The sequence below is a fragment of the Pipistrellus kuhlii genome, unplaced genomic scaffold (assembly GCF_014108245.1).
Source record: "Pipistrellus kuhlii isolate mPipKuh1 unplaced genomic scaffold, mPipKuh1.p scaffold_m20_p_23, whole genome shotgun sequence".
In the NCBI taxonomy this organism is placed as follows: domain Eukaryota; kingdom Metazoa; phylum Chordata; class Mammalia; order Chiroptera; family Vespertilionidae; genus Pipistrellus; species Pipistrellus kuhlii.
Window position 1 is genome coordinate 994,341 of NW_023425522.1, and position 25,081 is coordinate 1,019,421.

The window sequence follows — 25,081 nt, forward strand, 5'->3', positions numbered from 1 at the left end:
CCTGTCGTAGCAAAGGTCGTTCCCGGGTTGTTCCTCAGTTCAGTGGATTTGGGGCTTTTATTATATAGGCTATTTTAATCTAGAACAGCCCCCTTCCCCTCCCCCAGGTCATTTACAATTTTGAAGATCTCAGGCCACTTGTTTTACAAAATGCATCACTTTCTAGATTTATCTTATGTTTTCTTGTTTCTAAATTCAAATACAACGGTTGTTTTTTGGTGTGTGTGTTTTTTTGTTTGTTTGTTTTTGTGGGTTTTTTTTGCAAGAATTTCACATAGGAAATGTTGTCTACTGCATACTGCATCGTATCAGGAGCTATCTGATGGTGGAGAGGAGGGCTAAGGTTGGCACTTGGTTAATGTGGTAAGGGGGACCCACTTTAACCTCCACATAGAATAAGAGCTCGGCTTCTTTTCTTTACGTCAGGTTAGAGTTGATCCCCGAAGATTCCCTCCGTCTCCCATGCCCGGCCCCAGCCCCCCACCCCCACCCCCCCTCCGGTCCAGTGTCGCGTCTCCCAGGGCTCCCAGCCCAGAGGGCGGAACCAATCGCGTCGGGCATTCCGCTCCACGTGGCCCGCCCGGACTCGGAACGGCCGAGCGCCGGCGGACGCTGTAACCCGCAGGCTTCCGGGCACAGGCTTCCGGGCGCACGCTGCAGGCCGCGCGGGCCGGGCTGGAGGAAGCGCCGCGGGGTCTGGGCGCCCCAGCAGAGCGCGGCCATGGGGATCCTGGAGAAGATATCGGAGATCGAGAAGGAGATCGCGCGGACGCAGAAGAACAAGGGTGAGCGTGGCCGCCCGGCCTCCGCCTCCGCGTTGCTGTCGGTGCGATGGGGCCGCCCGCGCAGCGCTGGGCCTGCCGGGGCCGCGGAGCAGCGCCGCCGGCGCCCAGGCGGGCCGGGCGGGGTGGGCCCCGCGCCGGCTGATGGCCAACGACCCCGGGAGAGCTGCTCAGAGCCAGGCAGGCGGTGACAGAGTAGAGACCGAGCGGAGAAACCCAGTCACAGCGCCTGCGTCTGACCCAGAGAGAGGCGGGGCCAGGGCTGGAACCCCGGCTTCCCCGGGGCCGGGCTCGGCGCGTTGGCGCTCTCCCCTTTTGTGCTGGGAAGTCTGGGGGTGACCTCTCACGTAAACTCACCCGCAGCCGAAGACCTGGGTGGCTAGAGGAGGCGTCTGGATTCCAGCATCGGGCGGGCCTGGCTTTGAACTCTGGTCCCACCCCTTACCTGCTGTGAAGCCGTGGAAAGTCATTTCACCTCCTTTAGCCTCAGGGTCCTCATCTGCTCACAGAGAACCCCCTCCCCACGTGCTCGCTCGCAGCTGAGTTACACTAGGTAGCGTGTGCAGAGCACTAGGCGCATGGCCAGCACCCAGTGTGGACAGAAAACCTACAGAAAGCACGTAATGAAGCATCCCATCTGGGCTTCAGATTGTAAGGGCCGGAGGAGCTCAAAGGTAAGAAGACAAGAAAGTGATACCTAGACGGCGTCCAGGAGGAGGTGGGCCTGGAGCTGGGGGAGGGAAGGTATTACAGGTGGGGGGCAAAGGCAAGGGGGCCTCTGAGCACACTGTATTCATGGAACAGAGAGAACAGTCTAGATTGGAAGGAGGGTCTGGAAACCATGGGGAATACGATTGGTGAAGGTGGTAAGGCCCAGGGCCCAGCCGGACCTGCTGTGGGGTTGCAGGAGCAAGAAGCAAGGAATGCTGGGTGGCCGACCTCTCCTCCATGGCTCCATTTAGTTCTGAAGACTAAGGAGTTGGGGAGCGTCTATCATGTGTTCATTCTGCAAATCTTTCTTGGGCGCTTGCTGCGTGACATCCATGACCTCGTGGAGCTGACCTCCCAGTGGACAGTCTGTACATCAGTAACTAAACAGACAAGACAATTTCAGCAATGAATTCTGTGAAGACAAACTAGAGTGTTAGGAGTGGGGACTGATCGGAAAAGACCAGGAGGAGGGAACATGTGAGCTGAGACCAGCATTTGTACACGCAGAGGGAACAGTTGGTGCAAAGGCTGCAGGCAGGACACTGGTGTGTTTAAGGAAGGAAAGATCTGGGCCTGGGTGCAGTGATGGGAAAGGAGAGCCCAGTCAGGGAGCACCGTGTAGTCCTGGGCCAAGTCTGACTTGTGTTCTGAGGGCAGTAAGAGCTCATGGAGGGTGTGAAGCAGGAGAGTGTGATTTCTGTTTGTAAAAGTTCCCTCTCTGGTTTCCCAGTGGAGTATCATCTACTGGACGCAAAGGAGCAGAGAGGCTTAGGGGAGGCGAGAGATGCCGCTTTAGCAGTGGGTGGGGAAGGACAGTGGAGATGATTAAGATCTAGTCCTTCCTTTCAGGGATGCTCAGAATCTGATGAGCTGGGATGGCAGGAAGGACCATGTCCACCTGACTACTGCTGAACCCATTCTTGACCATTTCTCAATGTCACCAGTTCACTCATTTGCTTATTAAAACATTTCCTGAGCGCTTGCCCTGTACGGACCCTGTGCGAGAAGCTGAGGACACAACTTCGGCAGTCCCGTCCCTACCCTGTTAGAGGGGGAACTAAAGAAGCCAGACAGTTTTGAGTAGTGATAAGAGCCATGCAGACAATAATTAGGACCGAGCCGCTGGAGAGGTGGGTTACTGTAGATAGTAATAATCACAAACTTTTATTGGGTGCTTACTATGTGCTAGACATGTTCTTAGTGCTTTCTTATAGAAATCAGGTGAAGTAGTTATTTTGCAGGTTAAGAAACTAATGCACAAGGAGACTAAGTAATTTACCCAAAGCAAAATGGCAGAGACAGCAGGGTGGACCTCTGGGTGACACTGTCCCAAGACTGGTAGGGAGACTTAAAGAGGTGACATTTGAGCTGAGCCTTGAATGTTGAGAAGGAGTGAGCCCTGCAGAGATAAAGTTTAAATGGAAGGAATAGCAAGTGCAGAGGTCAGAGGCAGGAAGGGGTCAGCATGTGCTGAGAGAGCCGCTGCGGCTGAAATGTGTGAATAAAAGTGGCGTGGTGAGAGATGTTGAAGTAGCCACGGCTGGAATGTGTGAATAAAAGTGGCGTGGTGAGAGCTGTTGAAGTAGCCACGGCTGGAATGTGTGAATAAAAGTGGCGTGGTGAGAAATGTTGAAGTAGCCACGGCTGGAATGTGTGAATAAAAGTGGCGTGGTGAGAGATGCTGTTGAAGTAGAAGGGGCCAGATCACCTAGAGCCCTGCGTCTTACTGTCAGTCCCAGCTTCTGTTTATAGTAAAGACTTTGTAATACCCTTTTACCATTCTGAAATGTGATTCCCAATCGAAAGTATAACTTTCATACACAAAGGATTTGAAAAATATCAATATAATGCCCTAATAGTAATATAAAGGAGGGGGAAAGGGAAAGTAATTTATAATAAAAATACTGTGTATTTCAATATGCAAATGTTGGGCCACAGCCAAGTGATAATGAAGCTTGTACCTCTTGGTAGAATGGGGTGTGGCCAACACAGTTCTGGCAGTGCAGGTATGTTGTGTTAGTGCCTCCCTACAAGTGGGTTCACTGTTGGTGGCATAGAATCCCAAGATGGTGAGCCGCTTTAGGTAAAGTTTCAAATAAAACATACCATAGTCTTCCCTGAACACGCACAGGAGTTGCATTCCTGGAAATTTCAGCGTGTATTCACACTGCAGAAAATCCCTGTGTGGACACATGTGTGAAGCAGTTAGATTTCAGGCTCCTGTGACCCTAACCAGGTTTTCTCTTTGGATGTCCTTGGGACATGCAAAGTCATGTGGGACACAAGACAACTCTTGACTGTGCTAGGCTGACTCACACCTGGTAGGGCAGTTGGCTTCACCAACAGAATGAGAATGGAAAACATCCCTAGGAATTTCTAGAAAACCCTCAGGGTGTGTTGCCGGATTCACTGAGAACCACTGACATGGGGTCTCAAAGCCTCAATAAGGAGACTCACTTTTATTATAAACTAGAGGCCTGGTGCACAACATTCATGCACTGGCAGGGGAGGGGGTGTCCCTGAACCCAGCCTGGGCCCTCTCGCAGTCCAGTACCCCCAAGGGGTCCCTAACGCTGCCATGGAGGTGGGAGAGGTTCTGCCACCATTGCTACACTTGTTAGAAATAAGGTGAGCCTCCCAAGTCAGGGGTCCTGGTAGAACACAAAACATACTCGGAAGCCAGGCAGCAAGGTGAAACATCTTTACTTCTACATAGAAGGGTGCACACACATGGCCTGGAAGCATGTGCACAGAGCCATCTGCTCAGCTTTATAACCCCTGACCCACGTGACCTGTCCCTTACTCTTTTTTTTATTATTATTAAAAATATATTTTATTGATTTTTTTTACATAGAGGAAGGGAGAGGAATAGAGAGCTAGAAACATTGATGAGAGAGAAACATCGACTAGCTGCCTCCTACACACCCCCTAACGGGATGTGCCTACAACCAAGGTACATGTCCTTGACCAGAATCAAACCTGGGATCCTTCAGTCCACAGATCGATGCTCTATCCACTGAGCCAAACTGGTTTCGGCTATCCCTTAGTCTTGATTGGAACTCAGGCGCAGTCTTTTGCAATTGACTAATTCAAAGGGAGGGGTTGGCCTTTGCTGTTCTAAGATGGCGGCCCTCAGGGAAGCTGCAAGCCATGTGGCCAACATGGTGGCTGCCTAGTCCTGCAGTCCAAAATGGCGGCTGTCTAAAATGTTCTTTGACAGAAAAGATGGTTTGTTCATTCTCATGCACTCACCAGCCATGAGCCCAGCTTCTGGTTGAGCTGTTCTTCCCCTGTGAGAACACACTGACCACCAGAGGGCAGCTCCTGCGTTGAGCACCTGCCCCCTGGTGTCCCCTGGTGGTCAGTGTGCTTCATAGATATCGGTTATTCCGCTATTTGGTCGATTTGCATATTAGGGTTTTATTATATAAGACTAGTGGCCCGGTGAATAGATTTGTGCACAATGAAAGGAAATTAATTAATTAGAAGATTATTTTAATATTGCTATTCACCCTTTTTAATAGTAGTGTCAACCAAATTCATGATCGACAATGACAGATCGAAACACTCGTGTATTGAACATGTGCAAGTCAACTTAGCTTCCTATAGATATAGAACAGACTTGCTTCATTAGACCTGCTTTCTGATGCAGCTAAACTTTTCCAGCCCAATGAAGCACCCCAACTTCTCTTTCAGGTAATTGTCAGCAACACAGCAGTAAATATCAACATGAAGCAGATTATTATTGTAGATCACACAGGAAGAACAAAGGGTAAAATATGTAACTGCAGCAGTGTTTGACTATATTCTGAAAAAATATATTGAGAAAACCTGAAGTCATTTTCCAAGTCCACCATTTCTTACTTCTTTTCAGTTGGGTCAAGTTTCTGAGCTTTCTAAATTTCCGTTTTCTGGCTAATGAAAAGAGAATAGGATTCCACTGAGCCTCTTTTCTACCTACCCGTGTTTCCCAGAAAATAAGACATCCTCCGAAAATAAGACCTAGCACATGGAAAGATAAGACATCCCCTGAAAATAAGACCTAGCACAACTTTGGGAGAAAAAAATTAATATAAGACACTGTCTTATTTTCGGGGAAACAGGGTCCTCCAGGACTTCTGTGAGGGTCAAATGAGATGAGGCACGTGAAAATGCTTCACAAATATTTGGTCAAACTGTGAAATGTGTGCACCTGGCTATAAAGCAAGTTGTGTTCCTGGGCTAAAGAAATTCCAAGAAGGCTAGTTGCTAGGGAGAAGAAGCCGGGCATTGCTATGTGACTTCATTGACTGGTGCCCACAGTGACAGTTTTCTAGGCTGGGCGGTGGGCCACATTTTGCGCCATGGAGTATTGGGGTCTTGGCAGCATTGGCTGTGATTTGGTGGGGTGTCATTCTGGGGTGGTGTCAGGGCCTGTGTCACACTTGGAGGAAGCCGAGTGTTGGTTTGTTGGCACCGGGTCTATGGTGCCATTTGTTTTTAAATGGCCAGTGCGCATCCCTGCAGCTCCTGAGATGAGTGTCTGCTCCCTGGTGGTCAGTATACATCGTAGCAACTAGTCGAACAGTCACTTAGCCTTTTACATATACAGATGAAGTGAGCAGCCAAGGTATGCCATGCCAGCACAACCAAGGGTTCAGCAAGCCTGAGGGGGGCTGGTGAAGGATGAAGAAAATACAAAGAGAATAAGCTGGGTCTAGGTGGATCTTCTGTGCTTGGCTAAGGCCACAGAAAAGATCCAGATTGCAAGCTGATGCTTTATTTTACAGTCAGAAGTAAACAAAGTAGTGGTCACCATAGTTACCATGTTCTTATGAGCTTCACTTGTTTTGGCAGCACTTGCTGCACCCCCACAGCCCATTAGCGACCCAGGAAGGATCTAGGGAATGTCATATGGTCAAGCTTAATTATGCTAAGAGGACTGTGCCCTCTAAACTGGGACTTGTTTGTGGCTTTGCCAACAGGTCAGTCCAAGGCTTAACCCTGTAGCCGCTCCAGGAGGCATTGTCAGCACAGGGATGGTGTTTTTCTCTCCTGATCTTCACATGGGTTGCCGTTGGGTCTGACAGTCCCGGCTAGCACTCGGTGGTGTGTGAGGCCCCACTTGACTCAGAGGGCTTGGATACTTTAGACATTTACCTTCTGTCTTGCTTTTTGTCCGTTAGCCACCGAATATCACCTGGGCTTGCTGAAAGCAAAACTGGCCAAGTATCGGGCCCAGCTCCTGGAACCATCCAAATCGGCTTCGTCCAAAGGAGAGGGCTTCGATGTCATGAAGTCGGGCGACGCCCGGGTGGCACTGATCGGATTTCCCTCTGTGGGTAAGGTCAGTGATGGTCATGGTGGGCTTTGGGGAGGAAGACAGTGTCTGCTTTCAGAGTGACTGTGGCTCTTCTCCCTGTCCCTCTGGATTAGCTCCAGGGACAGAGAAGACGCAGCATCCCCCAGAATCGGGCCCATCCCTGTATCATCCTAACACGGAGAGCTTTCTTTCCGCTTTAGCAGAAAGAGCTGCATTCTGTCTCTGACTCATCCATTGTGCACATTCATTGAGTGCACCGCGTGCCAGCTGCTGGAGATGCAGCAGGAGTGAGAGTGTTCTGTCCCTGCCCACACAGGCTTCCCCTCTCGAGGAGAAAAGACCGTCAGCTAAGGGCGGGTGGGGACCGTGGTCCTGCGGTTTCTGGTTGGGATTGGCGAAGGCTGCCCTGGTGAGCGGGGGTTTGAGCAGAGGCCTGAAGGTGGTGCAGAAGTTTGCAGGGCCCTGCGAAGGGACCTCCCAGACAGCGAGCAGTGGGTGCAAAGGCCCATGCGGGGGCTTGTGTTTAAGGGAGCCAGGCAGCCAGGTCTAAGTGAGCCGCAGTGGGAGACACATCACAGAGGTGGGTGACCTTGGAGCCGTCATACAACGTTGGCCTTGAGTGAAATAGGGTGAAGCAGGAGCCACTGCAGAGTTTTTTAGGTTTCTTCTGTAAGCTTCTTAGTTTAGTGTGAAATTCATACTTAATATTTGAGTGGGGAGTAAGTTAAACCTCATGGAAGGGTTTTGAGCAGAAAAGGGACTGAGCTGCCCAGCTTTTTAAGAGTCAAGGATTTGCAAAGAAGCTGCATTGCCAGCACAGAGTTCCCTCACGCCGCACGCCCGGCTGGAGCAGAGTTCTGTTCTCCTGCCTGGAGCCCGCGTCGCACTCAGCGGTCCTGTCCTCTGGGCTCTCCTTGGCTGGCCTTGATTGGATGGCTGGCCATCTTGCGGAGTGCTAGTGGGCTATTGTAGAATGTCTCTCCGCTGGGGTTTGTCTGACCTTGTCTCCTGCTCAGGCTGTGGCTCAGCCTTTCATGTGTACAGATGGGTGTGCGGGAGGGATGCCGCAGGAGTGAAGTGCCGCTTTTCTCACGTCATCAGTTGATGTTGACCCTGACCACCTGGTGAGGGCGAGTTTGTCAGGTTTCTCCTCTGTGAACTCACTCTTTTTCTCTTGTTCTCGTGTCCTCTTAGAAGGGATGGCACTGTGTGCAGCCCACTAAGGGGAGGAGTTAGGTCCACCTGTTTGAGCTACACAAATTATTCAGAGTTCATACGTGAGATTTGTCTCTTCTCTCCCATTTTGTTTTGTATCTGAAATCAGCGCGCTGGACAAGAGCCTAATGAGCCCTGGTTAGGAGTCCTCTTCATTGTGTGCAGGTTCAGAGCAGATTACCTGTCACATTCCGAACACAGGAGGGAGTGTTTCCTCTTTATATCCTTCTAGTTCTTTGTGTGACACAGCTTGTACCCTTGAATACATATCGTATCTAACAAACGCCTGTCATCTCTATACAGCCAACTTGAGTACATATTATATCTAATCAAACACCTGTCATATCTATACAGACAACTCATAACTTTGAGTACATATCATATCTATATAGACACCTGTAACCTTGGATGAACAAACACTTGGCAGAATATGTGAATTAATATCAGTATCAGTGTATCAGCCCTTTTAGATGGCTAGCTTGCAAGTTCAGACAGTTAAGTTAATCTTTTCTATTATTCAAGCTAAAAACAAAGTTATATTTTATAGAATAAGAGACCATCTAAAAATAACAGAGTAGTTCAAACAGCAGTTTTCCAAAGGAGGGACCACCATGCTGCAGCTGAATCATATTTGTATCCATGTGGACTCGTGGGAATTTGTTGTATACTTGGGTTCTAATGTTACTCAGATTTTTCTAGCTGTTTCAGTTGGCTTTTTGACAAACTCCTGTTGTGTTTATTCAGCACTTCTGATACTGCAAAATGCTTCAGGCTCATCTTGTATATCCCCTCATCTCTGAACTGTTGCCTGGAACACCGTGTTATGGTCATGTGATCACCAACACACCTCCCCCCCCCCCCCCCCCATGGTGGTGGCCAGCCGCCCAGGCTTTGCTTGCAGCCCACGGTGCTGTGGTAAATGCTCTTTGCTCGCCGCTTTGCTGCTGGAACAGGTGTTTCTGCAGGAAGCGATCCTAGGCATAGGCACAGCAGCTCCAGCTTCAGGGTGTTTAAAGCAGCCATCAGCCTGGCCAATTATGCACCAAGGAAACTCCAGCTGACTCCATCTGGGGACCGATGGGAACGTTTTCTAGGCTTTCTGGTGTACCCTCTCTCCACAGGGCTGTGTCTGAGCTGGGATGTGCGGGCTGGTGCGGGTGCAGGCTGGACCAAGACCAGGCTGCTGCAGAAGCTGCAGAAGGATTCCTTCCTGGTGCATTTAAGTGCTTGTTAGTCTTCAGGCACATACCCCAGCTGGATTTCACTGTCCTTTTCTCCTGTCCTCCAATGGTGTGGGCTCGGGAAATACAGTGCCATGTTATCTGAATCAGGTAGAATGGACTGGAAGCTTTTATTTGCAGCTCCTATTCCTTCAAGCCTTTGGCAGTTCATTCCTTCCATAAAGTCTGAGCAGCTTTCCAGCCTGCGCTCAAATTCCTTTATTTTTTTAAATATACTTTTATGATTTCAGAGAGGAAGGGAGAGAGGGGAGAGAGATAGAAACATCAGAGATAAGAGAGCATCATTGATTGGCTGCCTCCTGCATGTCCCGTTCTGGGGATCAAACCCACAACCCAGGCATGTGCCCATGACTGGAATTGAACCCGGGACTCTTCACTTCACAGGCTGAGGCTCTATCCACCAGAGCCAAACCAACTAGGGCCTCAAATTCCTTTAGTGGTGGGGTGTTCCTGACTCCCCAACTTCACAAAAGCCAGACACAGAGCCGCTCAGGGGCCTCCCGCTCCAGCCCCTCCGAAGGAGCAGCCCTCGCTCCGCTGCAGGAGCCCTTGCTGCCCGAGGGGGGACTCCCCAGTGAGCCCTCCGCAGGCCCAGTGCCTCACAGGCTTCAACCCTGGCATCCGACCCAGGCCCCTGTCTTTTTATTTCCCCCACTTCTGTATAATAGAAATGTCAAACAGGTATAAGAGGTGGAAAAACAAGTACAGTCTGCCCTCTCTCTGGCATTTTGCAATATTGCTCTGTGTGTGTGTGGGGGGGGGGGGGGGGGGGTTGGTTGGTTTGACTGAACCATTTGGGAGTAAGTTACAGGTGTCATGCTTTATGGCCCTCCACCTCTAAATATTTAAGCTTGTATCTCCAGTAAGTAAGAAAAATGTCCTGCTTAGCCACAAACTGGCATAGCATACCAAACAAAATGAACAGTGACCCAGTGATCCTCTAATGGCCAGACTATATTCCAATCAGCTGGTCTTCCAGACTGGGGCCCGCTCTGGCCACATGTAGCCCGGTGTAGTCACGAAGGCTGCTTTACCCAGACCAACCCCTTTGTCAGGCCCCTGCCTCGCCAAAGAGACCAGGCCATTGCCTGGTGGGACGTTTGTGCTCTGGGATCTGCTTGCTTCCTTTTTTTTTTTTTTTTTTTTTATATATTTTATTGATTTTGTACAGAGAGGAAGGGAGAGAGATAGAGAGTTAGAAACATCGATGAGAGAGAGAGTCATCGATCAGCTGCCTCTTGCACACCCCCCACTGGGGATATGCCCGCAACCAAGGTACATGCCCTTGACCGGAATCGAACCTGGGACCCTTCGGTCCCCAAGCCGACGCTCTATCCATTGAGCCAAACCGGTCCCGGCTCTGCTTGCTTCCTTCCTCACGGTGCACTGCCGCTTGTCCGATGGCTGTTTCCCGGGAACTGGCCAGGTTCACGAGTGGGTGATGGGCATGGCTGAAACCCGAGGGCTAGCTGCGTGTCCAGGGCCACTGCACTAAGGGGATCGCACCCTGTGTCCCCCCGTGTGGCTGTGTTCCCCCATGCCAGAACACCGGGCAGTCACCTGCAGGGCGCTGCTGCGCAGCTCGCAGAAATCCGCCCTGTCAGCATCCTTTGGTGGCTTGGCCCAGATGCCTGTCCTTGCCGGGGTCTTAGGAGTGTTTGTGAAGTAGCTGTTTCCAGTTCTCTCACTCCTTCCTCACTTGGTAGCTCACGTGCCTTGTAAGTAGCAGCTCCCTCCTCCCCGGGGCAGCGTGGTTCCTCTGAGGAAGTTGCACCTGGAAAGGCAGGGCCGCTGCTGGCTCGCAGCTGGCCCCCAGTGACACGTGAGGATTCCAGGCTTCAGCTCTTCAGTGTTCTTATGGGCTCATTAATTTTGTCTTTTCTTTCCACTTTACTTTCCATCCTACCAAAGACTTCCTTTCCAGGTGAGAAGCTCAGGCTGAGAGAAGTCACTCTAGTTTCCAAGGTCCGTGCCCTTGGAGTCTGGGACCTGTGGCCAGATCCCGCCGCCCTGTTAGGAGTTCAGGGCCATTCGGTGTCTCAGGGCCATTGCTCCATTGCTCTGTCCCCCTCCTTCAGGAGGTCCCCAGGGCAGAGAGTTTCTGGATTTGAGGCCTGCGTTTCCTTCACATGGCGCATTCTAGGTTTCAGTCTGAGGGTGTGTGAGGGAGGTGTGTCCCAGCCTTCCTGCCTGCCTGCCAGCGAGGGGCAGAGTCCAGAGGGCACCGGCTCCAGATCTAGGCAGCACTGTCCAGTCGGAACTGCGTCCCAGGCTTGTTTCCGGTGCCGTGCTGACCAGATGGGCGCCTGCAGCCAGGGCTGGGTTTTCTCCGGCACTGCCCACCGCTTAGCTTGTGTTCTGGGCCTTGCATCCAGCACTGGTTGTGCCCCGGACTCAGTAGACCACATGCCTTATCATCTCTATTGATCCCCATGCAGTACCTCAAGAAAGAGATGGAGCCGAGTTCGGTTTGGCTCAATGGATAGAGCGTCGGCTTGGGGACTGAAGGGTCCCGGGTTTGATTCCGGACAAGGGCATGTACCTTGGTTGCGGGCATATCCCCAGTAGGGGGTGTGCAAGAGGCAGCTGATCGATGACTCTCATCGATGTTTCTAACTCTCTATCTCTCTCCCTTCCTCTCTACAAAATCAATAAAATATATTTTAAAAAAAGAAAAAAGAAAGAGATGGAGTGGATGCCCACTCCACGTGTGAGGACGCTGAAGCTTAGAGGATGTAGTTTCTTGCCCAGGGTCCCCCAGCAGAGGCGGGGCCAAGGCCTCTCTGTCTCCTAGCCAAGCGGCAGCCCCGTTCCCACAGCGGACCATGGCATAAGGGTTCCACCCAGGCTCTTTCCACTCACCCCTTCCTCCCGCCGGGCTCTGTCTGAGCCCAAAGGTCAGGATCTCCCGGCACATCTCGCCTCTCCTGGGAGCAGCCACTCTGAGTGCCGTGGCTGTCACCTGTGTGAAGTTCTCTGGGCCCAGGGTGAGGGTTTTGTGGAGCTGTGAGTGGCCCCTGATTTAAGGAAGAACCTACTGAGAAGAAGGTCCCTGTGTCCACCTGAGAGAGACTTGGGCCACTGAGGAGCAGAGGGTCCTCCGGTGCCATCTCCACCTTGGCGGGGCCTGAGACAGCATTCCAGCTATTCTCCCTCACGTGTCCCCATCACTAACGGGGGGAGGGGGCCTCCCGGCTGCCTGCAGCCCATGGGCTTCTCCAGGGGGATGGGACAAGACTCATGCAATGACTTGCTTTCTCTCCTAGTCCACCTTCTTGAGTCTAATGACCTCCACAGCCAGCGAAGCTGCATCCTATGAATTCACAACCCTGACGTGTATCCCAGGGGTCATTGAAGTAAGTAAGAGTTGGCTGAATCCCAGGAGGGGAAGGGCATGCGCTTGTGTTTCCAGTTGTGTGTGTCTGTCCTGAGCTGGTGTGCCCTGGCACTGGCGCCTCCGGGGATCCTGGCTCCTGAGACCCCAGAGATGCCCAGCCCATCCTGTGACACCAGCTGGTGCCGGGACAGGCCAGTGTGTGCAGATCTCCGCGGCCACGCCCCCAGCCCGTCACTCGTTTCTGCGGGGCTGGATCAGTTTCCTGGGAAGCTTTGGAACGTGTGGCTGGGTTCCAGTCTGGAGCCTCTCCCGGGGAAGCACGTTGTCTGTGAAGGGCTGTCGCCATCGGGAGGAGTGCTATGGGTGGTAAAGTAGAGCTCTCCTCTAGGTGGCTCAGCTCACAGTGGGTGAGGAGGCTCAGACATGGCCATGGAGGCTGGCCTGGGTTTCAGCAGCCCCTCGCTGCAGGCTGTTGTAGGGTCCTGTGTTCAAGTAGGCCCTGCCCAGTGGCCCTCCTCCCCTCACCGTCCTCCCTTCTCATTCTAGTACAAAGGAGCCAACATCCAGCTCTTGGACCTTCCTGGAATCATCGAAGGCGCAGCACAAGGTGCGAGCGGGGCTCCCAGAGGCCCTCCTGCTCAGGATGCAGCAGACCTCACTATGGGAGTTGGGCTGGCTGTTGAGGGGTGGCAGATGGGGCCAGTGCTCGGTGCTCTGTGCTTAAGGGACTCTGGCCCCTTACAGTCCTGAGAGACCCATCTTAAAGCCGAGGAGACTGAGGCAGGGAAATGACTGAGGCAGGGAAATGACTCGCACAGCTCACCAGACAGGCTTGACCCCACTTCCCCTCCCTGTGCTCCGCTGCCCTGGGAGGGATGGACCCTCTCAGCTGTGATCTCAGCCAGTGCTCCTAGTTCTGTCCTGTGTTGTTTCGGTTTTTTTGTTTGTTTTATTTTGTTTTAAATATATGTTATTGATTTTTCACAGAGAGGGATAGAGAGTTAGAAACATCGATAAGAGAAACATCAATCAGCTGCCTCTTGCACACCCCCTTTCTGGGAATGTGCTCGCAACCAAGGTACATGCCCTTGACCGGAATTGAACCTGGGGCTTTTCAGTCTGCAGGCCAATGCTCTATCCACTGAGCCAAACCAGTTTCAGCCTGGGGTGTTTTTGTTGTTGTTATTGTTGTTTCAGGTTTTGGGGGTCTTTTTTGAGATGGAGACATGCTTATGCTTCTGGTGGCAGGTGGCTGCATCCAGTATTTGCAGTGATGGTTACAGCTACTGGCTATTCAGCACTTGCTAAACTCTGGGCTCTGTGCTGACCATTATCAGACTTAATGCTCAGACAGCCCTTGGCTTAGGGCACATGTGTCAAACACAAGGCCCGCGGGCCAAATCCGTCCCGCCAGGCCTTGCAATGTGGCCCGCACCGCGCTGTCATCACTGCACTCCGCTGCGTTTCCATCACAATGACAGTTTATGACTGTTCAGTAAACCATTCGGCCCGCGATTTAGGCTGGATTTTAGATTTTGGCCCCTTCTCTGATTGAGTTCGACACCCCTAGCTTAGGGAGTGCCTCATTTCCTCTCCGTAGCCAGGAAGGGCGCTGGGGCAGCGAGCTAGAGGTCTGCCTCGTTGACTGTTCAGCTGCTGAGTGGCAGGTGGGATGGAGTTGCCTGCTAGCAGCCTGCGTGGGCTGGCAGTGGGCCTCCTCCCTAGTGTCCAGTGCCATCTCTCCTAGTGCCTTCCCCTGCCCTGCCGTCACCATGGCGCTGAGGTCCTGCAGGTTTGAGTTTGGTGGTGGTGGTGGTGGTCCCCATGCCATCCCAGCCAGCATATGAGGGGCCTGAGGTGGCCCGGCCACCTGTGGGAAGTGCGCCTGCTGGAGGCAAGAGGCAGCCGGGGAGTGGGTCACCCTGGTTCTCAGAAGAGGGGGCAGGACATAGTGAAACCACACTGCATAGAGCCTTGCAGCTTTGGTCCCCAACGTTGGCCCTGGTGAGGACCCTGGCGTCTTTGGTCATCTGGTACTAAAGAGGCCTGGCCACCCCTGAGGCACCTCCTCCTGGGTGGTCTGTGACCCTGCCGCCCGGGTGGGCCTCCTGTCGCCCTGTTTTCCTGACAGGGCAGATAGTGTCAAGTCCTGGCACCACGCTGCTTTGTGTCTAAGCCAAGCCTCAGTTTTCTCATCTGTAAAATGGCATGATAGCACCAATCATTTGGGATAGTTTTGAGGATCAAATGAGTAAATGAAGCTCTTAGCACAGGGCCTGGGGGAGGATGTCACCCTCCTAAGGTGGTGATGCTGAATTTTCTTATGAAACAAGTCTCCACAGTAAGAGCGCATCTCAATTAAAGAAAAATGCCAAAGAAACCCTAGCCTGGGAGGTGGCAGGTGGCAGACCCCATGGCAGGTCTGTGAAGGACAGGAGTCTGGGTGCTGTGGGGTGGTGGGGGTCACGTGGGTCCTGCCTGTCACTGTGTCACCGTGACCCTTCTGCCTGTCCAGGGAAAGGCCGTGGCCGGCAGGTGATTGCTGTGGCACGCACAGCTGACGTCGTCATCATGATGCTGGATGCCACCAAGGGAGAGGTGCAGAGGTCCGCGGGGTGGGATAGGGGGGCAGGCTGGCGTGTCTGGGAAGGCCCTGGAGCTCGTGGTGGACGGTCTGAGTGGTGCTGGGCCCTGTTGCGTGGCAGTAGCGGCAGGACTGTCCACGGCTGACCCCGTGTTCTCCGCCCGGTGCGTCCTCTCCAGGAGGCTCGCCTCCAGCATCGGGGCTGGAGCTCGTAGCCGGAGTCCCGGCCACATTGGCCGTTCACGGCCTAAGGAGCGTGGCCTGGCTCTGGCTCCTGCTTGCGGAAGCCAGTGGCCTAGTCGCTGCCAGGAGCCCAGCCCCATGCTCATGCCCGCCTCTGCCCGGGGACTGCACACCTGGCCAGTCTGCCATGGACTAGCCGGGGCCCAGAGGACTCTCGGCAGCCCAGGGTCGTTGGGAAGGAAGGCCAGGTTGCATGGGGCGCGTAGAGGAGGGTGTGGGCCTGGGTGGGAGGGGCTTCCTTTGTCCATGGAAGCTGCGCAGCCTGCCTCTGGGCACCTGTGAAGGCGCATGGGGGCTCTGCCCAGGTCTCTGCTGGAGAAGGAACTGGAGTCGGTGGGCATCCGCCTCAACAAGCACAAGCCTAACATCTACTTCAAGGTAAGGCCCCTCGCTGCGGGCTGGGGGCGGGGCGGGGCGGGCGGTGGTGTGTGCACTGCATCGGGCAGGATCTGAGCCTGTGGGCAGTTGCAGCCGACCCTTCAGCAGCTCTCCCTTCTCCAGCCCAAGAAAGGCGGTGGCATCTCCTTTAACTCGACAGTCACGCTCACCCAGTGCTCGGAAAAGCTGGTGCAGCTGATCCTGCACGAGTACAGTATCCTTCCCGAAGGAGATGCCGGGCCTCCGGAGCCTGAGGCCTGGGCCCAGGGTCACGGCAGACTCCCAGGCCTGACACCCTGAACGGGCCCTGAGAAAGCTGCCGCACGGCATGGGTGCCGCCTGCCTCCGCCTCCCCTCTCGACGATCCGGGCTTGCAGGCAGCCACGCCTGGACCGGTCTCCGGGCTGCTGGGCGGCTGCTGGGTGCTGCGGCAGCCGGTCCCTCTGGGCGGTGATGAGACAGCGAGGAAAACGGCTCCCGGTCTGGAGAAGCCTCGGAGACCCGGGGCCTGCGCACACCCGCTAATTATTGTCGGGGGGCAGGCGGGCTTGGGGACCAGAGGACAGGACGGCAGAGGCAGAGGCGAGCTCAGCACGGAAAGCTGATGAGGAAACGGCCCCTTCGAGGTGGCACGGCCTCGTCTCCTCCCTGGAGGTATGACGCAGGCAGGATGCACAGGGGAGAGGGGCCGTGAGAGGCCAGGCCCTCAGCTGCTCCTGGCACTGACGCCTGCCCCTCTGAGGCGCTCTGGGTTCTGGCAAGCAGACTTGAAGATTTGAACTGGTGATTGGAGCTTTTACGTATTGCGGCTTCTTTTGAAAAGCAGGAGGGGCTCCCCAGACTTTAAAATCTTGTAAAACCGTGCGAGCAGAGAGGGCCTCCCAGGTCCCTTTGGCCAGTCTGTTCCCTGGTGGCTGTCTCAGGCCCTCCCTGGCTAGGCACCAGGGCTGCTAGCGCACACTGCCCTTGACCCGTGCCCCTCAGAGATCTTTAATGCCGAAGTGCTCTTCCGAGAGGACTGCTCCCCGGACGAGTTCATCGACGTGATCGTGGGCAACCGGGTGTACATGCCCTGCTTGTATGTAAGTGCCCGGTCCCGCCCTGCCCTGTGGGGGGCGCCTGGTCCCAGGCGGCTTCTGCGAGGCACAGAGCAGTCTGCGCCCTCCTCCCCTCTGTCGCACACATCTCAGGCGGGTTCTGGCCCAGCCTGTTCCTTTCAGCTCTCCGCACCATTGCCCGGGGGAGGGAGATGCTCCGCCTCAGCCTGATCGTGGTGTGAAGAGGGAGGAGCCTCAGGGCTGTGGCCACATGGGGCCCTTTCCTGTCCTCTTGTCTCTTTCTGTCCCCATCACCACCTCCGCCTTCCATCCAGGTTTATAACAAAATTGACCAGATCTCGATGGAGGAAGTGGATCGCCTGGCCCGGAAACCCAACAGCGTGGTCATCAGGTGAGGCTCGCCATCCTTTCTGGGGGTGAGCCCATCCTTTCTGGGGGTGAGCCCATCCTTTCTGGGGGTGAGCCCATCCTGAGGCCTCCCTGCCACCCCTCCCCCCCCCCCCCGCACAGCCGGCAGGGGAGACCCTCCCCATTGCTGGTGACCTTGGCTCAGTCCCCCCTGATGGCAGGGGCAGAGTGGGTAACGTGGGTGGGTTCTGGTTAAGAAAACGTGTTTTGTCCATCAGGGGAAGTGGTTAGGAATGTCCAAGAGTCTCCATAATGTAGAAGTCACTCTCAGTCCCCCAGGCAGCCCACAGTAAGCCAGTGCTCCTGACACTTGGGATGACCTGGCGCTCAGCACAGCAGAGGGGAAGGGAGCTGAGTTATGAGGTGGACACAGCCATCCTGGACCGTGGCTCCCTGTCCTTGAGGGGTGGGTTCTGGGGCCTCCTGCACTCACTTCCTGTCATCACTGACTCGTGGCTTCCATGTTGCTGGTTTCCCAGCCCAAACAAGGTGCTCTGTAGCTTCACAGTGGGGCTTAGCTTATGGGGAGGAAGACGCTCAGCGACCAGGTGGGGGTGACTGTGCAAATGGTGGGTTGCAAGTGCTACGAGGACCATGTCCTGGGCATTGCCAGCTGCTGCAAAGAGCAGCAAAGCCACCTCCCTCCCTAGAACAGCTCGGCTCCTCTCCACCTCCTGCTACACCCAGGCACCCTAAGCCCACCTGGGCTCTGAGAGCATTGTCACCTGCTCATCAGGCAGGATCGGTGCAGCTAAGACAGCGCCAATGGCCACAGCAAGCCCCACCCGACCCCTGGTGCTCAAATCCCTGCAGGGCTGCCCTGGGCATTGGAAGCCCCTCCCACCTCTGAGGAGGCAAGCTGTGGATAGCCCTCTGTCCATCCCTTCCCAGCCCCGCGCAGTCCCACACAGCAGGCCCTGTGTCGAATGCAGGGGCAGCTGTGGCCCCGGGAGACGCTGCGCTCTGCTGGCGGTCTGATTGCTGACTAGAGGCAGTGGCTGAAGATCACGCGGCCCCCGGCTGGAGCTCGGTGCTCACAGGCTCCAGGGGGCCACAGGCCCTGGTGCCTGTGCCCAGCCAGGTGGAGGTTGTCCCTTGCCATAGTGAGAGAGCGCTCCCTGGCCTCAGCCCATGGCCCTTCTGACTGCCCCCTTCCCCCCTGGCAGCTGTGGCATGAAGCTGAACCTGGACTATTTGCTGGAAATGCTCTGGGAATACCTGGCTCTGACCTGCATCTACACCAAGAAGAGAGGACGTGAGTGGAGCAGCCTCAGCCAAGAATCGGCCCCCCCAGAGCCCAGCTGTGTCCACCCTTCTCCCTTCTCAGAGCTGGCACTGACCTCTGCCCCAGGCTGGTAGAGACCTCAGCCTGAGCCCTCGTGACCAAGAATGCCAAATTCTGGGGCTACTAGTCTTGAGGGTGCCCTGGTGGGGCCGGGGGAGGGGCAGTGGGATAGAAGCTGCTCTTGAGTCCCCACAGCTACAGCAGTAACCCCTCCGACTTGCCCCAGCAGTGGCAGGCTCCTCGTCAGGACTGTGGGTGACTGCGTGTACCAGAGCTTTTCCCGTGTCCCACCCCTTACACTCACAGGGACCTAGCTGCTGAGTTTTGTCAGTTTTCATTGACCTTGACCTTGTAAGCAAGGGCAGCTGTGTAGCTGTCCCTGACTGGATGCTGCAGCTGTCAGTCTTGCCAGTACTTTCCAGGTGCTTCAGCTGGGGCTCTCGTGGCTGACTGGGTTGCAGGCAGTTTGAATCCTGGACTTGGATTTATTTTTATCTGTATTAAGGTCAAGGTTGTAGGAGATTGCATGGGGTTCTACAATGAGGTTATGCTAAAAAAGGGGGAGGCTAGCCCACGGCTGGAGCCTGGAAGGGCCTCTGTTCCCTTTGGGAAGGAACCACATAGCGTGAGGCCATGACTGCTTCACACCCACCCCGTCTCTACCTGTGCAGAGCGGCCGGACTTCACAGACGCCATCATCCTCCGGAGAGGGGCCTCCGTGGAGCATGTGGTGAGTTCCTGAGACCTGCCTGGAGGAGGGTTCAGGAGCTCTCTGTCCCCTGGGGGAAGGTCCTGCCTGAAGGCCCGGACAGGCTGCAGTGCCAAGTGCCTGGGCAGGCCCCGGTGCTGGGCCCAGAATGGTGTGCACAGCACTCGCATCTGCCTGCGGTGTGGCAGCTGTCCTGGAAACGCGGTCCTCCCAGTCTGAGCCACCAGGGTGCTTTGTACTGCGGCTCTGCCTGGTGTTCCTGTGTCCACTGTAAGTCATATCTCCCCACACAGGCCGAGGACTCGGAGTTGCACCTCCTTGCTCTTGGCCCCTGTTGATTTCTGGGTCCCCATGCATCCCAGCATGTCCTGCCCCCCTGCCCCCACAGCCTGCCCTCACCCAGAGGCGGCTTGAATGCTTTCTTCACTCAGCACTGTCTGTTGAGCATCAACAAAGAAGACCCAGTTCCTGCCAAAACTAGGGTCCTTTGGGGTCAACAGATGCCAGATGCCCAATCTCAGAGCCAAGCAGCCACACAGCAAGTAGGGAGGGTTGGCACCAAGTCTACAGAGAGGCCAGGAGGTCTCGGAGGAGGTGACCACACAGGACTGACTGAGGAGCTGGGCATAGGAGAGGCCCTCCAGCAGGAGAGTGTGTTTGCAAAGGCCCTGAGACAGGGCTCCGGGCGAGCCTGTGGGTCCGGAGAGGAAGGGCCCTCTGTGTCTGGAGCTGTCAGAGGCACAGCCACCTCTCCCCTGGGGGTGTTTGTGCCATCTTTCAGGGAAGGTACCTTGGGACTTGGAAGAGCAGGTGTTAACCCGAGAGCCAGACTATGCTCCAGGTCACTCAGCCGTCCTCTTGGACTTCTGTTTTCCTCTAGCTCAGCAATTTTCAACCTTTTCTGTCTCATAGCACATAAACTAATTACTAAATTCTGTGGCACACCAAAAAATAGTTTGCTGATCTGGCCAAAGTATAATCGCCCTAGCCAGTTTACCTCAGTGGCTAGAGCATTGGCTTGTGGACCAAAGGGTCCAGGTTCAATTCTAGTATTTTGGTTGCAGGCTCCTCCGCAGCCTGGGCCCTGGTCAGGGCTCGTGCAGGAGATAACCAGTCAGTGCGTTTCTCTTTGTCTTTCCCTCTCTCTTTTACTCTCCCTAAAAACCAATTGAAATATCCTCAACTGAGGATTAATAAAAATAATAATCCTATATAATAAAGAGGTAATATGCAAATTGACCATCACTCCAACACACAAGGTGGCCACCACAAAGTGGCAGCAGGGGAGGGCAGTCGTGTGCTATCAGGCCAGCAGAGGAGGGCAGTTGGGAGGGACCAGGCCTGCAGGGGAGGGCTGTTGGGGCAATCAGGCCAGCAGGGGAGCAGTTAGGTGTCAATCAGGCTGGCAGGGGAGCAGGGGGAGCTAGCAGTCCTGGACTGTGAGAGGGTTCCCAGACTGGAGAGGGAGGGTGCAGACTGGGCTGAGGGACACACCCCACACACACTCCCAGGTACGAATTTCATGCACCGGGCCTCTAGTAGTAATAGGGCATAATTTTGATTCATTCACACCAGACGACTATTGTGTTGGCTACTGTCATTTCTTTATTTGAAAATGGAAGGGAAGGGGTCAGTGCCCCTGACAAATAGTCAGGTATTGTGTGTTTTAAACATTCCTGCAGCACATGGGTTGAAAATCGCTGGTCTGGCTCATTTTTCCTCAAGATCTGAGCTGTTGCCAGTGGGGCTGCAATCTGGCCTCTCAGTGTTTCATTCATTCTGGGAGCTCAGCCTTTGGCCTTTGCTGCCCTGAGATGCTGATGCAAACAGGGTCGAGTTTGGCCTTGGAAGCTCGCTTGCCAGGCAGAACAAAGCCAAGGAAACTCAAGATCACACTCCCAGGTCCCTCAAATCACTCCGCAGAGTGCTGTGTGGGAGTTGAGGAACCTGTGACTGCACTGTCTCCTGCTGGGATCCAGCGGCCATTGACAGGTGCCCACGTGAGCTGGACTTCCCTGGGGTCACCCTGCACCTTTTGGGGACAGTTTCCTCTACCCTCAGAACCGCAGCTGCTTGCCCAAGGCGTGTGGGGTTTAGCCACGCCTGGGGAGAAAAGCAGGAAGTAACAGGTGCGAATGCCCAGAGGCAGGAGCGAGTTGGAGAGTGTGACTGCTCACTGTTAGCTGTCATGGAGTCTAAAGCTGCAGGTGCGAGGCTGGTGGGGTAGGGAGGGGCTGTGGAGGCCTGCTCTCCAGGGGTCAGCCCCTCCTCGCTGTCTCCTCCTGGGACACCTGCCGTCCAGGTGCCACCGAAAGTGCCGAGAGGCCTGCCTGTGCCGGGCAGCCCTGGTCGTACTGCAGCTCCCATACTCAGCCTCCCTGTACCTCGGTGTTCTTATCCAGGGCCTTCGTAGTCCAATCCAGCCCAGGCTCTTGTGTCTTCACTGAGCTGACCAATGCCTGGCCTGTGAGGAGCCCTGGCCGTCATGTAGGCTCTCTGAAGTGAGAGGTGCAGGCGCTCTGAGGAGCAGTAGCCTCCCATCCCAAAGGCTATCTGCTCCCATTTTGACGAGTTGACCTTGCATGACCTTATACTCATCCCAGGGCAAGAGCCACGTGCAGCCCCGTAGTGTCAGATACACGGCCTGTGGTGCAGGGAGAGCCCCTGCCGCACCTGACGCCAGGAGGACCCCGTGACTGACTGTGCAGTGGCTTTGCAAACTGCCAGTGGGTTCGCTTCTATTGTCGGGCAAACTGAGTAAAACTTAACGCCATTTGCAGGCAGAGCTGACCTCTGGGCCATCCGATGTGCTTTCTGGCCTGGAAAGCGGCGGGTGTGGGAATGGCGGTGTGTGGCTGTGGCTGTAGCATCCTCACTCGCCTGGAGAAGGCCGGTCAGGGTGGCTCCTTGGGAGATGTTCTTGCAAGCCCCTGCCTGCCCCTGTCCCAGTGCTGGCCGAGGCGGGTCCCCTCCAGGGCCTGAGGCTGTGGCTCCTCAGTGGGAGGAGAGCAGTGCTGGCCCATCTGCTCCCTGGCTCGCCTCCTCTGCCCGCCCAGCCCCAGGGGCCCACGTCTCCCAGGGAAGGGCTTCTCCCAGGCCGCCTCCAGCCTCACCACTGTGCTGGGATTCCCATGGGAATGCTGACGCCGCAGGCTGGGGGTGGAGGGTGGGTGGTGGTGTGGGAGGCTCCAGGTTACAGCTGTACCCGAAGGCATGAGAGAGAGTGACCAAGCACGGTGACTCCAGGCTGAGGCGTGGTGGCCTGAAAGCATCTGTCAGGGCTGTTGTCGGGCAAGGTGGGCAGAGGGCACTGACAGCTAGCCAGGCCCAGCCCCTGGCAGACCTGGTGTGTGGAGGGGCAGGTGTCCCTGATGAGGCAGAGCTCTGAGGACCTGCCTTGGGAACTGCTCGGTGGGGTTGGATGGAACTTCACCTCCCGCTGACTCTCCTGTCCTCCCACTAGTGCCACCGCATTCACCGGTCGCTCGCCAGCCAGTTCAAGTACGCGCTGGTGTGGGTGAGTGAGGGCGGGTGGCATGCCCAACTTCACCCTGGGGCAGGAGGGAGCACGGTGCCCCCACTCCTGTGCAGCGTCCCTGTGCTCCCATGTGGGCCCGAGTGTGTCTGTCCCGCTCCACCCGTGCACGCTGCCCACACTGGACACAGGCCTCTCCACTTTGGGACCCAGAGGTGTTAGACCCCAGGGGAGTCGGCCGAGGCCTGCGGTGCTCGCCGGTGCTGGGATACCCGCTTTAGACCCCGCCTTCCTCTAGTAGCAGCTGCCCAGGCTTGGCCTTGATCAGGACTGAATCTGACGCTGCCCTCTGCCTCTTCCCAGGGCACCAGCACCAAGTACAGCCCTCAGCGGGTGGGCCTCACCCACACCATGGAGCACGAAGACGTCATCCAGATTGTCAAGAAGTAGCCGGGCCGGGCCCCACCCGTCTCCCTGGGCATTCGGACCCAGTGGGACCCACTGAAGCCCAAACAGGAAGAGTACAAATACATGTATTCCAGGAAGGGGTCTCTTAAGTCTGCTTTTTCCGGAAATATCTTCAGTAGATAAAGGACAAGAGTATGTGGCACTGAGGGAGAGGGCGGGGCCTTAGGTTGGGCTGGAGGCATTCCCATGAGACGAGCCCCTTGGGGGGCTTCTGGGTTGGGACCCCTGCGCCCACACCCACACCCAGCCCTGGGCACAGAGCACGCCGCCCCCTACTTCCCAGCAGGGCCGCCGGCCGCTCAGTGCGGCGTGAGCCAGGCCTCCAGGGTCCGGGAGGTGGTGGTGCTGTAGGGGTACTTCGCCCGTCCGCTCCTGCAGCTTCTCGAACCTAGGAAGGGGCCTCCCAGGGCAAAAAGCTGTCCCCTGTTTTGTCCCCCGGCCGCCCATGATGGAAAGCAGAGGCCAGTGGTTTTAAAGACCCAGTTCATGCCCTCCACAGCCTGACAGGTCTGGAGGGCACCCTCCCAGGGCAGCCCAGGCCCTGCCAGACCTGGGGCACGGCGGTTTGGGTTATTTTCTCTAAGCCCTCTGAGCTCTGCTCTGAAATAAAGGATGAGGACAGTTCCTGTTCAGAGTGAGGTCAACTTTGTACGTTTTCTGAACTCTTGCCAGGTTTGGTCTGTGGGCAGCAATGAGCCCAACGATCAGACCGGGCGCAAGCCTGGGCTGCTGGGGAGAACGTGGACTCCAGGATGGGTGGCGCCTTGGAGACCAGGCCTGGCTGCTGAGGTGGGCAGCAGCCCCAGAAGTCCTGTACTGACCGCCCATAGGGGACACAGCGGCCTGTTGCTGTGGAAGGCGGGCTGGAGGGTCTTGGCATGGTGCCAAGGAGGGGCAGCGGGTGATCTCTAAGCCCTGGGTGTGCCAGGGCCTGTGCGCAGCCCTCCCCAGCAGCCTGTCCCCGGGCAGTGGCCTGCCCTGCACTGCCCAGCTTGTGAGCGGAGGCGGGATTTGAACCGCAGGTTAAGATGCCTGAGCGCAGAGAAGGCTTCCTGGAGGAAGTGTGCCTCGGGGTGAACGGTAACAGGTCTAGTGAGGCTGCCAGGGCTGGGCCTGCGGAGGGGTAAGAGCTCCCAGGGGTCTCGGGGCCGGGCTGGAGTGGTAGGCCTGCTGCCCAGCTCTGGGGGCTGTTCTTGGTCCTGTCAGCTGCTCAGCCTCTTCCAGAGACAAAACGGGAATAATAGGCATCATTAAACATACATGCGGCCCAGGCGGTAGGCGCGGTGGGCTGGGCCTCGTTCCCCCTCCCTGACGACACAGCTGCTGCTCGGGCTGCCGTGCTCGGGCGGCACTCGGGACCCTCGTCAGGCGGCATGCAGGCCCGGCGCAGGCCTCCGGACCCAGGTAAGGGAGCCCGGCCCGGCCCCTGGGGTCTGCCTCTAGCCCTCACCCTCGTCTGCAGGAGGGGAGGGGGCCTGTGAGGTCCTTCTCTGGGGCTCAGTTTCTTCGTTTATGAAATGGGCATGATGTCCGTGCAGCTCCTGCGGGCATCGCTGAGACAGCTCGGGGATTTCGCTCTGCCGACTGCCACGGGGTCTGGCCATGGGTCCTGAGTGAGGGTGTCTGCCTGGGTGGAGGCTGCTGCCGCTTCCTGCCTCTCAGGCAGGGACGGCCCTGGTTCACAAGCCGTCAGGTGCAGAGCGATTCTGTCCCCCGAGCTGGCCGAGAGGCCCGAGCTCGGAGGGTCACAGCAGCGGTGACGGGCTCCAGGGCTGCTCGCTGGGGGCTCTTGTTTCCTGGGCTTGGTCTGTGCTCACACTTCAGGGCCGTCCGTGCCGTCAGCCCTCGGCCTGCTCTGCGGCTGGCGTGGTCATGCCCTCAGCCT

The 25,081-nt window shown here is 55.8% G+C and overlaps 1 protein-coding gene and 1 long non-coding RNA gene across 6 annotated transcripts; one reads left to right on the forward strand and one right to left on the reverse strand.

Annotated features, from left to right (window-relative positions):
• The first annotated feature begins 617 nt into the window (after nt 1-617).
• On the forward strand, nt 618-23,818 carry DRG2 (developmentally regulated GTP binding protein 2). 5 transcript variants are annotated; one of them, XM_036451950.2, is made up of 13 exons: nt 620-785; nt 6,659-6,819; nt 12,518-12,607; nt 13,135-13,195; nt 15,104-15,194; nt 15,721-15,793; nt 15,917-16,007; nt 16,778-16,875; nt 17,166-17,242; nt 18,426-18,514; nt 19,216-19,274; nt 22,717-22,770; nt 23,092-23,273. In XM_036451950.2, exons 1-13 carry the CDS (start codon nt 722-724, stop codon nt 23,176-23,178), a joined length of 1,095 nt encoding a protein of 364 aa, XP_036307843.1. In that variant the 5' UTR covers nt 620-721; the 3' UTR covers nt 23,179-23,273. The 5 variants fall into 5 exon arrangements, with proteins under 5 accessions (XP_036307844.1, XP_036307847.1, XP_036307845.1 ...); XM_036451952.2 differs by lacking the exon at nt 22,717-22,770 and having other exon boundaries at nt 619-785; XM_036451951.2 differs by lacking the exons at nt 12,518-12,607; nt 19,216-19,274 and having other exon boundaries at nt 618-785; nt 23,092-23,818.
• LOC118726793 lies at nt 13,780-14,291 on the reverse strand. Its single transcript, XR_004990401.2, has 2 exons — nt 14,153-14,291; nt 13,780-13,944 (listed from the first exon to the last, which is right to left on the reverse strand). It is a non-coding gene; the product is annotated as an uncharacterized LOC118726793 (long non-coding RNA).
• Nucleotides 23,819-25,081: the final 1,263 nt, after the last annotated feature.